Consider the following 12,308-nt stretch of genomic DNA (forward strand, 5'->3'; position numbering starts at 1 on the left):
AAATATATTAATATAGCAAAGTATATTCATATGTTAAGTATTAGGTGTATTAATATAATCAAGTGTGTTCATGTAATTCTTAAAGATAAACTGTGTTCGTGTAATTATTATTTTGTGCTGCTTTCCTTCACATGTTTCTGTGCCTGTCAATATGATAATTCGGCGATTCAGACTTAATAACAGATGTCATTGAGTGTCTGACTTGGGAACTTTCTCGATACTCGATAGCTTAACGAATAACTCACTGCGACCGTTATTTTATTTTTAAAAGGACAAATCCAATCACCGACCACTGACAATCCACCGAGACTGCCGAGCGCCAGTGTTTGCCGCGTGTGGTTGCAACCGATTTAGGCATGTGTCGTTTGCCCAGGGAATGTAAATCAAGCAGAAACAAGGCAGAGAAGAGGGAAGAAAATTCTCTTCTAGCAAATAAAACAGATAAATAGGAGGGGAATGCTAATGAATTCAAATAGATTAACTGGACGGCAGCCCAGAAATACTCCAACTCAAACTCAAACAAAATCTTGGAAAGAGACCTTAAATGCAGTTTATTCGCCACATCAGTCACATCAGGTGCAGGACTCAGTCTAAAATGGAAATCATATTTTGTAAAGTTGACGACTGAACCCTGACACTTTGTAATTAATGTGTGTTTCAGTGGCGGTGGCGTGCCTTCTGATATAGTAAATGAACAAAATCCATTGGAAAATCTTCTGAAGTAATTTGGAATAATTGTCTGTTACCCCGTTAAAAATGCGCTCTCCGTCTATATATTGTACACATGAATGTGTGTGTAAATATTTACAGATTCGGTACATTTGTCTGCACCTCATTCTATCCATGTCATTTCCCTCCCTTCATAAAATCATTTGCAATTCACTTGAAACATTACCGACATTTAAGTTGTATTTTTTTTGTGGGGGGGGGGGGGGGGGGGGGTGCAATTACAAATCATTCTAAGACGTTTGGATAATACACAGGGACTGAAGTGTAAAAAGGGAGTTGAAAGGACCAATGCAAATTTATGCACAGAAAGAGGAAAGTCGAAGAGAGACAGAATTGAACTCGGGGAACGAGAAAGTGCAGAAGAAAATGACATAAAAAGTATAAAGAGAAAGGGGCGACAAAAGTTGCGGAGAGATGGTGAAGGAGACAGAATGTTGCGTTAGATTTCGTACTTAAATCGTTGGTAAACACCTTAAATCCACCAATTGGCAACAGTTACAGATGTAAATACACCATAAATGTTTCCACTGAGTGTAAAACAACAGCACAATAATTAGGGGTTCTTTTATTCGAGGAAGACACACTGAATAACGCCTGTTGTAATCTTTGAAATCTCTCGGTTGTATTACCTACACGGACATAAACAACCACTGCTCCCCACCCCTCCCCCCCCCCCCCCCCCCCCGCCCTTCCCCAAAAGACACACACACATAAACACATTCCCTGTTTGTATTCCTGCCAGGCCGTTAACAAAACAAACAAGCGAAGTGGTTGAAATATAGATTTGGGTTGGTGCAGAATTTTTTGGGGGGGGAATTTCTCTGTGCTAGTGAAGGCAGTGTTGGAATTGAAGGGGGGGAGGGGAGCGGAAAGAAACAGGGACTTGTTGCTATTTTTTTTAACTGATTTGATTTGAACACTAACAGTAAAAGTAAGAGAGAGTTATGCAGTTTAGAGACAAGAGATGTGCTTGGAAAGGGACACTGAAGGATTTCCAGTCGGTGAAATTAAATTGAGTGAAAGCGGGTTTCTTTTCTGGAGGGAGGGAGACAATTCCTCGTTTCCTAATTGATCCCGTGCTGCTGATTGGCCGCTGATGTTGTTGCCTCCGATGGGTTTGTCCCGTTAAATAAATAGGGAATTTCTAAAGGGATCAGACCACTGCAGATTGGACAGTGCATTTGGGACCAGAGGAGAGGGGAGGGGAGAAACAGAATAAACCCCAAGCTGAACAAATTTCCAAAATGACAGGCAAAGCAGAAATGGTTTCCGAGAATTTTAACAAATCCAAAACGGTTTCGCTTTCTCAAAATCTGATCGGTAATGAGCGGTCGAAAGGTATTCCTGGCTCCGGGAATTCGTCCAGGTGCACAGGTTTTGGGATTCAGGAAATTCTTGGACTGAATAAAGAGCCGCCTGCGCCGGCGCGGATGATCTCCGATTCCTTGCCGGCCACGGCTCACCTGGTGGCGGCCAGGACGGTGTTGACACCCGCTGGGGTGGGGCTGGTCGGGGCCGCGGGGCTGCCGGCTTTTTACGGGCAATCGACCTTCCTGGACGTGTTGTCGGACCACCCGGGAGTCCACGCAGTTCCTCCCGCTCACCTGCAACCCCTACGCCGAGGCGCAATCCACCTGGAGACCACTCAGGAAGTCAGTTCAGGTGAGAGAGAGAGAGAGAGAGAGATGTACTTAAACTGGGATCGGCCAGAAACCACCCAGTAAATTCATTTACCACATTCAATTGAGATCAAAGGAAGCACCTACTTGGAACCAAATTTACTCACTCGCTATTTTCTAGAAATGATGCTACTTTAAAATATATCGAATATCCAGAGATTCTAGAGCAATTTAAATCACTAAAAGTGAGCAATGATTTGCTCTTTAAGATTCAACCACTGCCACAAGCTGAAAACATTCACCCATCATAACGTTTCAATCTCTCACAAACTTTTTGGCCGTTTTCGTTTCAAAAGACATTTTGGTGAATGAATTCGATTCTCGCCGGTACAATGTAGAGTCGGTAAACGTTATAATATTACTAAAATAATTGTTGTAACACCATAATATACACAGCGGACTAAATATAGAATCCACAGAAACCAATAAATGTTGTAGTTAGTCTTGTAGTTAGTCTGATGATACCACGTTATAATGTCCAGTCAATGTTTTCTGTCAGTTCCATACCTTCAAATGCTTGGTATCAATCCGTCAGTGTGCGATTATGATATGTCCCAATTCTGATGTTGGGACAGACTCGGTACAGTGGGAAAGGTGATAGAATGTCGTGTAATCAGAAAAGGTTTACATCGATTTTTTTTTTAAAATGTTGGTTAGAATATTATTACATCTCGTGAATCGGGAATGTTGTAAATCTGAACTGGGTATATCTAATATATTATATGTTTAAGACCTCACAATTCTCATCTGACCTGTGCCTGGAGCTTTGAAAATGCTGTTTTAAGTTCTGTGTAATTTTACATCCATAAATTTAAACTATTGATTCTGACTAAATCTGGGAATTGTACTCTTTTTTTTTTGTCAACGCGTTGGAATTTGAAACGGGAATATGAATTTTGTGATCTGACTCTTACAGTACAGTGCCCTACCTCTCTTCCCCGGTCGGGCAGGGACGGTGTCGCATTGCCCGGTTTGAGAGCGGGGACAGCTCCCAAACACTCGGGCTCTTATCGAAGGGTGAAGGGAATTATAGTCTTCAATTAAAACTCAAGGATTCTGCCTGCACATAAATATCGATATAACAATACACCGGTGTATTGATATAGTTAATCTCTCTGTGTAAATGCATCAGTATATAAAAATATCAGATCAATCCGTATCAGTTCTAAAACACAGGACGATCCACATTCCCGTTACCTGAGCATTTTAGGCCATGAAAACAAAACAGAAAAGTGTTCATATTTAATTACCAGACATGCACAGTATTAAGTGACAGAAGCCTCCGTTTCTTAAATCTTGAGACAGTTAATAGAAAGTTGCAGTAAGTGCATTGGGTGGATTTTGTAAATTGTCTTGATTATGATCTAGTAACATGCTTTTAACGTGTGTTTCCTAGAATGGGCTCGAGATTAATAGTAAGTTGTGTTATGTTGCGGTAACTATCTATTTAAAAGTTTGATTATATTGGAACTCTGGTTTTCATTAAGAGAGTGTGGATCTAATCACTGGTGTACTGTCTGTATTCTGCGGAGTTTTGGAGTGTGATTTCGTTTAGAATTCTTAATAATTGCTGTTATCGGACTCGGGTTGTTTCATGTACACACACCATGGATTCCAGTCAGTATGACAGGTAGATAGGTAGGGAATTGTCAGCACACTCGGTCTTCGGTACTTGCGGGCCGTTAAGTTCTCGATTGATTTCGGATTGTGAAACTCCGAGCAACACCAACCGTTGATTGCAAATGGTATTATTCATTGTCTGAGATCTAAATATAAAGGATTCGCTTAGATACACACGCGGGGTTGCATATAATGCTGTTGTATAGGATAGTATGGGATATAGCATATATATTATGGAGGATGCAGGGTATTTGGGATGCCGTAAATATTAAAATGTGTTGGATTACACAGGATATGTAGGAATTTAGGTGCCCATTTTATTGTAAGGTGCTGCTTTTATAAACTTGTATAGGATTCTGGCAGTGCAGGATGCTAAAACGATAAGATTGTACGGGGCGCTGGACTTATAAAATCGTATTATAAAATCGCAGAATATATTGGTGCACAATATAAAGAATTGCATTAACTACAGAATGTATAGAACGAAATATGAGCTACTCGGCTTGTAGAGTTGTATTTGATCAACAAGGTACATCCTTGCTTCGAACGTATTGTTCATAACAATGTATAGAATACTGGACGTTAGATTGAATATCTTACCTAATATGTTGTAGGGCCGTATATGATGCCGGGTTTACAGTATTGTTTCTGATGCTGGGTGTTAGCACTGTATATGATACATTAAATATAAAAAGCTGCACAGAATATATGATATACATGTTTCAATAGATCGATCAGTAAGATAGTGTATGATTGGATATAACGCTACTAGTATGGCACTGTATAACATGCAGAGTATAAACTACATTGGATGCCAAGTGCTTAAATTATGTAGTGATCGATGTATAGGGTTGTATGGGATGTATGAGATATATAGATATATATATAAGATAACATGTAAGATGGTGAGCAGAGGATGAAAATGGAAGTCAGGGTATTCAAGACAGTATACGATATGTAAAATTTTGTAGGGTGCTACAGTGTGGTAACACTGGATATGGGGAATAAAATGGTATATGACAAGGAGTACAGGCATTTGTAGAATGTGGGACTGTACATAATGTTGGATGTCTCCTGTTGTGTATGACAGTGATGGTATTTGCTGCAGGATGTATAGAATGGCAGAATGATATCAGAAAGAAAGGACACGATCTTGGGTGTATAGGCTTGTACAGGTAGGGTTCACAATAATATAGGAAGTAGAGTATGCAGAATTGTATGACAATGTTGTATAGGATATAGGTGCAAACATGTTCAAAATATTGAACGGAGTATTAGTCAATTCTGGGGCACGGGGCCAGGAGGACATAAGTTATAGGGGAAAAATAAAGAGCAAGCGTGTCTACTCTTGTCTGGTCCAGTTATCGTGCCTATTAGTTGCATAGCATGCGAGTGTGTGCATTGTAATTGCTGACAACTGTAGGATTGTATAGGTTACCTTTATTCCTTGTGCAGGATGGCAAGCATATGGATTGCATATTGCATATAATTGTGTAGGGTATGTGGATTCTGTGGAGCGGACTTGATGGATTGTATACGCAGGATTGTGTAGGACAGCACACAGGAGGCTATAAGAACCATTTGCATGGATTGTATGGGATGATAAATGTATCGAGCTGTATCACGTATTGGGTGTATATGTTTATATAGTTTATAGTTGTATAGGGTTGTATGAGATGTTGCATGAGTAGGAGTGTATAAGATACTGAGTACATGCAATAACATATTAATGTAGCAAAACGTCTCGAGGAACTTTGCATTTAGGGGTTAGACCGAATCAGGAGTGAAGGGAAAATGAGGGTAAGTGGCCAAAGGTGCAGCGGAAGAAAAGTGTTTTAAAGATGCTTCTGAAGATAGGATGTGATGTGGAGGAGTTTAGGGAGAGTTCCTAAATGGGGGCATAAGGAGGCTGTAGTCTCTGTCACCGAGAGATGAATAAACATCAGGGCAGGAATACACAGTAGACGTGAAGTGGAAGAGCAGAAGATGTGAACAGGGTCATAGGGCTGGAGGAGCGTGTAGAGGCAGATGGAGTGAGGCGATGAAGGGAGATGTAACCGAGCAAACGGATTTTGTAATCATTGCATTGGGGAACCAACAGCCAATAGAAATTGGTATGGACAGAGGTTAGAGATGAGTTGGGCTTTGTGCGGGAAAGGACCTAGAGAGTATAGATTTTTACTGGTCTATATATCCAGCATCCTGTATAAGAACATGTGTATTTCAGTTTGTATAAGATGCTGAATATAATTGGACTGAGTAAGATATTGAGTCTATAGTTTTGTAGGGTGCTGATTAGAATCATAGAACCAGAAATTTACAGCACGGAAGGAGGCCATTCGGCCAATGGTGTCCGCGCAGACGAACATGTCGCCATCCAGCCTAATCCCACTTTCCAGCTCTTGGTAGCTTTGTAGGTTACGGCACTTCAAGTGCTTTTTAAATGCTATGAGGGTTACTGCCTCTACCACCTTTTCAGACAGTGAGTTCCAGATTCCCACCCCCTCTAGGTGAAAAAATTCCCCTTGAATCCCCGCTAGATTTCCTACCTCTTATCCGAAATCTCTGCCACTCAACCAAGGGGAATAGTCTCTTCCTATCCACTCTATCCAGACCCCTCATAATTGTATGCACTTCAGTTAGATCTTCCCCCAGCCTCCTCTGTTCAAAAAAACCAATCCTGGCCTATCCAATCTTTCCTGATAACTGAACTTCTCCAGTCCGGGCAACATCCTGGTAAATTGCCTCTGTACCCTCGCTAGTACAATCACATCTTTTCTATAGTGCTGTGACCAGAACTCATGCAGTTGTCCAGCTGTGGTCTAACTAGTGTTTTATACAGCTCCAGCATAACCTCCCAGCTCGTATATTCTATTGCTTGACTAATAAAGGCAATTATCTGCCGTATGCCTTCTTGACCACCTTATCTACCTGTCCAGCCATCTTCAACAGTCTGTGGGTGTGCACTCCAAGAACCCTCTGTTCCTCAACATTGCTTAGTATCTTACCATTCATTGTGTATTGCCTTGCCTTGTTCGCTTTCCCCAAATGTATTACCTCACACTTCTCCAGGTTGAACTCCATTTGCCACTGGTCTGCCCACCTGACTAGTCCAGTGATATCATCCTGCAGCCTACAGCTTTCTTCTTCATTATCAAGCACATGGCCAATTTTTGTATCACATTCATGTCCAAATCATTGACATATATGACAAAAAACAAGGAATCTAGTACTGAGCCCCGCAGAGCCCCACTGGAAACAGCCTTCTCATCACCAAAACACCCATGGACCATTGCCCTTTGCTTCCTGCCTCTGAACCAATTTTGAATCCAATTTGCCACTTTGCCTTGGATACCATGGGCTTTTACTTCCTGACCAGCCTGCCCTATGGGGCCTTGCTAATGGCAGTTTATGGTTGTACAGAAGGCTGAGGTATATGATGGTATGGGATTCTGAGTTTATGGGTTCAAAGGAATCTGAGTGTATAGGGCAGGTCAGGCAACAAGTGTGGAGAGAGAAGCAGAGTTAACGTTTCAGGACTGTGACCTTTCATCTGACCTGACATGTTGAGTATTTCCAGCACTTTCTGTTTTTATTTCCGATTTCCAGCGTCTGCAGTATTTTGCTTTCATTATAACTTGTATCGGGCGTTGGGTGTGCAGGATACTGGGTGTATAGGAGTGTAAAAAGGATGTTGCTCTTTAGGCTGTTAGGTGTGTAGTGTTGTATAGGATACTGTGTGTATAGGGCTATACGATGGTGGATGCTTGGGGTGATATAGGATCGTGCGGGCAAGTAGGATTATATAAGATGTTGAGTATAGAGAGTTATCATGAATGTTTGCTGTGTAGAATTCGGTTCTCCACACATACTGCTGTGTCTCTATCTGGCCCTATATAGAGGTTAGCACAGTCTCTAAGTATCACCGGGGAATGACACTGACACGCCGTGTTAAATGCTGCTGCCCTTCACAAAGATTAGAGATGAGCGGTAGTCACTTGGCCCATTTGTTCACCTTCTTACAGACCCTCCCCCCCCCCCCCCCCCCCCCCACCACCCCCATCACAGCTTTTAACTGCCCTTGGGTGACTTTAGTTAGATTTCAGTAATCTAATCATTGCTTATCTCTGCATTCTGGATATGGGCAGCGGGCAGTTAGTTTTCCTGTTGGAGGTGACTGTAAACACATCACTTTTAAGATTAACGATCTTTTTTTAAAAAAAAACATACACTTCATCTTTGGACAAACGCGAAGGTGATCCAATCCTAACCGTGTGTGCCAATTGGGGAATAATCAACTAGATCCCATCACAGAGCCCTAATCCGGACACAACCCACTCCTACCTGCTTCAGGTGCTCGAGTCTCAGGTGCAATCTGTGCCCCGTTATTCCTGGAAAGGAGAGCAGGCCGCTGGATTGGGACATGAACACGACCAGAGCTTTAGTGTCAGGTTGTAATGCGGAATGGGAGTGAAGGGAGGGAGCGAGGGGGATATTCAATCAATATTGGGAACTGCTCATTTTCACGGGGAGGCTGTGGATATAACTCTAGAGTGAAGCCCATCTGTGGGCACATGACAGGTACAGATCGGTGTTTTAATTAGTGCTGAAGGTGAGGATTTATACCGGCAGGTGGGAAAGACTGGGACAACCCGGGGTGCACAATAACCTAGCAGGCACAAGGGGCTGCAACTGTGTATTTTCGGGAACCGCGCGAAAAGGATGTACACGGTAAAAAAAAAATCACAGGGAGGCAGAATTGCACAAGACACAGGAGCAATCTGATTATTCCAAATAAACAGGGTTAGAGGGAAAGGTTATACAGGAATAGAGGGTCCGTGCGAATCTCTGCAGGAGATAGGGGGTGTATTTAGTAGTAAAAGGGTTATGAGAAATAGGAGCGCAGCCGGTAACCGGGATTATATAAACATGGAAGGAAAAGCGGAGAAACGAAACCACGGGGTAGTAATGTGGAATCGGAAAGTAGTAACAGGAACGGGCAGATTGTGCAGGTGTCCTGGGGCTGTACAGCATTAAGAAGGTGGGCCTGAAGTAATGGGGTTATATAGGCATAAAATATTACACAGCAATAACGGTAGTGCGGGAACGACAGGAGTAACCAAAATATACAGGAGCCATAGGCCTGTAACAAGATTTATACAAGAGGAACAAGGCTGCAGGGAAGTGAGAGTGTGGAGCTATACAAGGGAACATGGGATAACAGACCAGTACGAGAAACAATTACAGGAGTAACGAAACCATCCAGGAGTGATGGGATTCTGCAAGAGTAACGGGTTATATAGGAACAACAGGGCTGCCTGAAGCTTTACACCAGTAATCGATACACAACAACAACAGAACAGCCGGTTTACCGTGTGTGATCAAACAGGGTCCTTACATCAGAGCAGAGATGACACACAAACCCACCTGCTGGACTCCCATTGAAAGAATGTGAGAATTTTAAACTTGCCTCGCAACGATATTCGTTCAATGAAATCCCCCCCCCCCCCCCCCCGGTTTCCCAAATCACAATGAGGTAAGAATTGGTGTTTTTGAGATAAAACATGCTGTTACATGTCGGAGAAATTAAACACAGAGAAACGGGCCCTCGGGTAGAACACATTTTAGTCGAAACTTGAAAAATGGACCGATGTAAATCCTTACTAGGACAGGGCAGGGCGAGGATTGTGGAAACTGAAATACTGATATCTATAATTCCAAAATACACAGCAAGAGCTAAATCAAGGAAGTGACAGGAATCCCGGCTAAGGTGAGGCGGCTTGAAATGTGAGAAACTGGTGGAACCAGCTCATTTCATGTCAAGTGGAGAGCTCCGCATACTGAATGGGAAAGTTTTCAATGGGAGCGCCTCTGTATTTATTTATCAGAAATTCCCCGTGGAATAAATACACCGAGAGCCCCGCTCTCGCTCACTTTCCGTCCCACATACCCGATCGGCTTCTTTGGGTGCTTAAAAAAAAAACCTTGACCAAAACACGTTTCATCGTCCTGTTTAACGGGAGATTCGGTGGCTGCGTTAAACTAGAAAGCGATCTTCTGTAGAAAGTATTGGACTTGTGGCCCTCAAGAGATCAATTTGATTTATTGATCATTGGATCAAGGATGCTGGAAAATTCAGCTCCTCCATCACATTAAATGAGCTCCACCCCGGAACTGTAAGTCTATCCGTGTAAATACTGTAACTGTGTGTCCGTGTTTTCTAATGGACATGAAGACTAACCTTTTGTTCCTTTCTGTGGAATTGGATTTGCTCACTAATAATTCCATCAAGTCCCACTCTTAGCCTCATTCTCCCCAATATAAGTATTTCCTCTTTATCCTTACCCTACTCGGAGTTAATCTACTCTGGTAAGCTCTCTAAACAACTCCCATCTGTTGTGATGAATTAAGTAGACGATGTATTTATTAAAAAGAGAATTTCTTTCAGGAAATGACATTTTGGGATACAGTATATGAGTAATTTGTGACAAGACATGTGGAAAGTGTAGCATTGCTTGGTTCCCAAAGCTCTCCAGCACTGGAGGTTTTCCTCCTCTATGGGTCTCTTGTAGACTTTATTGATAGGGATTAATGGCTATCTTTGGTCAACAATCCCATTATTGTTATAATCATGCGGCTAGCAAGATGACAGGAGGATAACTAGACGCATTTTGGTCTTTTTCTAAATCTAGCAATATCTATTAAATAAATCCATTCTTTGGCCCCCAGCTGTCCTTGGCTCCGATTGAGAACCCGCGCCCCTGACAAGTGTCGTTTCAATTGTGCGCTCAACATGTCGATGACGAGACACTGCTGCGTGGTGTGATGTTGGGCTCATACTGGTTAAAATGAGTTTAACCAAGTGAACGTTTTCATATTCAACAACCCCACCTCCCTTACCAGGGTTAGTTGAGCAATTATTCTGCTAATCTTTGAACGGGCGACACCTTAAACTGCTAAATGTATTTTTGTTTAAATAATTGGTGTTAAATGTAACTGGGGTAATACTTCTGCAGTTGGATAAAGTCACCCTTTCCCCCCGAATACAGTATGAGTAAATGGTGAGTACTGCCTGGCATTTAATATTTTAAATGTAACCACACAATAATATGTGACGAAATGATATTTTATAATGCATCATCAAGATCAAAATTCCAATTCCAATGTATTCCTTTTTTTTTAGGAGGGAAGTGAGGGAAATCACACAGTTCCGGGTTAGAGCACTCTGACTGGAGATCAGAACAAACCCACCCTATTGGGAATGTTAAAAATGATTTCCATAACTTGTTCGGGAAGGAAATTCCAGATCACCGTTCATTCCCATTCTCAACGTAAAACTACTGTCAGTACAGATTCTCAGGAAAAAGTTTAGAGAGTTTGTCTAAATTTAAATCATGTTCCAAATCAGGATAAAAACTACTCCAGAAGAAAAAAAAATGTAGTAATAAGCTTACATTATAGAATCATAGCGCAGAAGGAGTGGCCATTCGGCCCATTGTGCCTGTGCCGGCTCTTTGAAAGAGTTAAGTCTCACTTCCCTGCCCTTTCTCCATTTGATGCAGAAAGGTTGAATTCTGTCCCAGTGACACATTTAAACCGCCTTACCAGAAAGGTAAAGCCTGCCTTTTTATTTGCACTAGATTGAATCATTCAGACGGAATGAAATATTCCCCACATCACCCACCGTGATGCCCAGGACTCCACCGTCAGGTCCTGGAGCCGTTCTAGTTATATTAACAAAAAGCAGAAATTTTTCAAGGGCATCCTCTCTCCGTTCGATAGGAATAGCGACCAAAGGAAATCGCTCCCTTCTTTGTGCCGATTCACAGCGAGACGAAGGGTCCAACCAGCCTGATTCCATTTTCACCATCTCCCTCTGGAGAGGTATTCCCCTAGGTTGTTGCCAGTTACTGTGCTGTTCCTTTCCGGGTGAGGTTCAGCACGGTATTCAGAGGCTGGAATTCATCCCTCTGCTCTCCAACTAGTAACCTTGGAAAAAGCAATCATCTCTTTAGCACACTGTAAATAAAATGAAACGAGGTGTTTGCTGGATTTGATTCCAACTCCTAACGAAACCAATTTCCACCAGCTTGCAGAAAATTAAAACCGAAGAGATTAGTGGGTAAAAGCAAATCAAAAGACAATTGCCATCTTCCGCCGGCCCACAGACAGGCACACAAACACACAGATACACACACACACAGGTTCACATACAGACACCCACACATACTCACACAGACACATACACACACACACAGGTTCACATACAGACACCCATAC

The 12,308-nt window shown here is 42.3% G+C and overlaps 1 protein-coding gene across 1 annotated transcript in view; it reads left to right on the plus strand.

The window, feature by feature from the left end:
* Positions 1-1,973: 1,973 nt before the first annotated feature.
* vsx2 (visual system homeobox 2) overlaps positions 1,974-12,308 on the plus strand; it is a 56,086-nt gene continuing 45,751 nt past the window's right edge. Inside the window, exon 1 of the mRNA XM_068038257.1 lies at positions 1,974-2,391. Coding sequence (XP_067894358.1) covers positions 1,974-2,391 — 418 coding nt within the window. The remainder of the gene's footprint in view (positions 2,392-12,308) is intronic.

Source organism: Heterodontus francisci, chromosome 9, assembly GCF_036365525.1.
Source record: "Heterodontus francisci isolate sHetFra1 chromosome 9, sHetFra1.hap1, whole genome shotgun sequence".
Lineage (NCBI taxonomy): Eukaryota > Metazoa > Chordata > Chondrichthyes > Heterodontiformes > Heterodontidae > Heterodontus > Heterodontus francisci.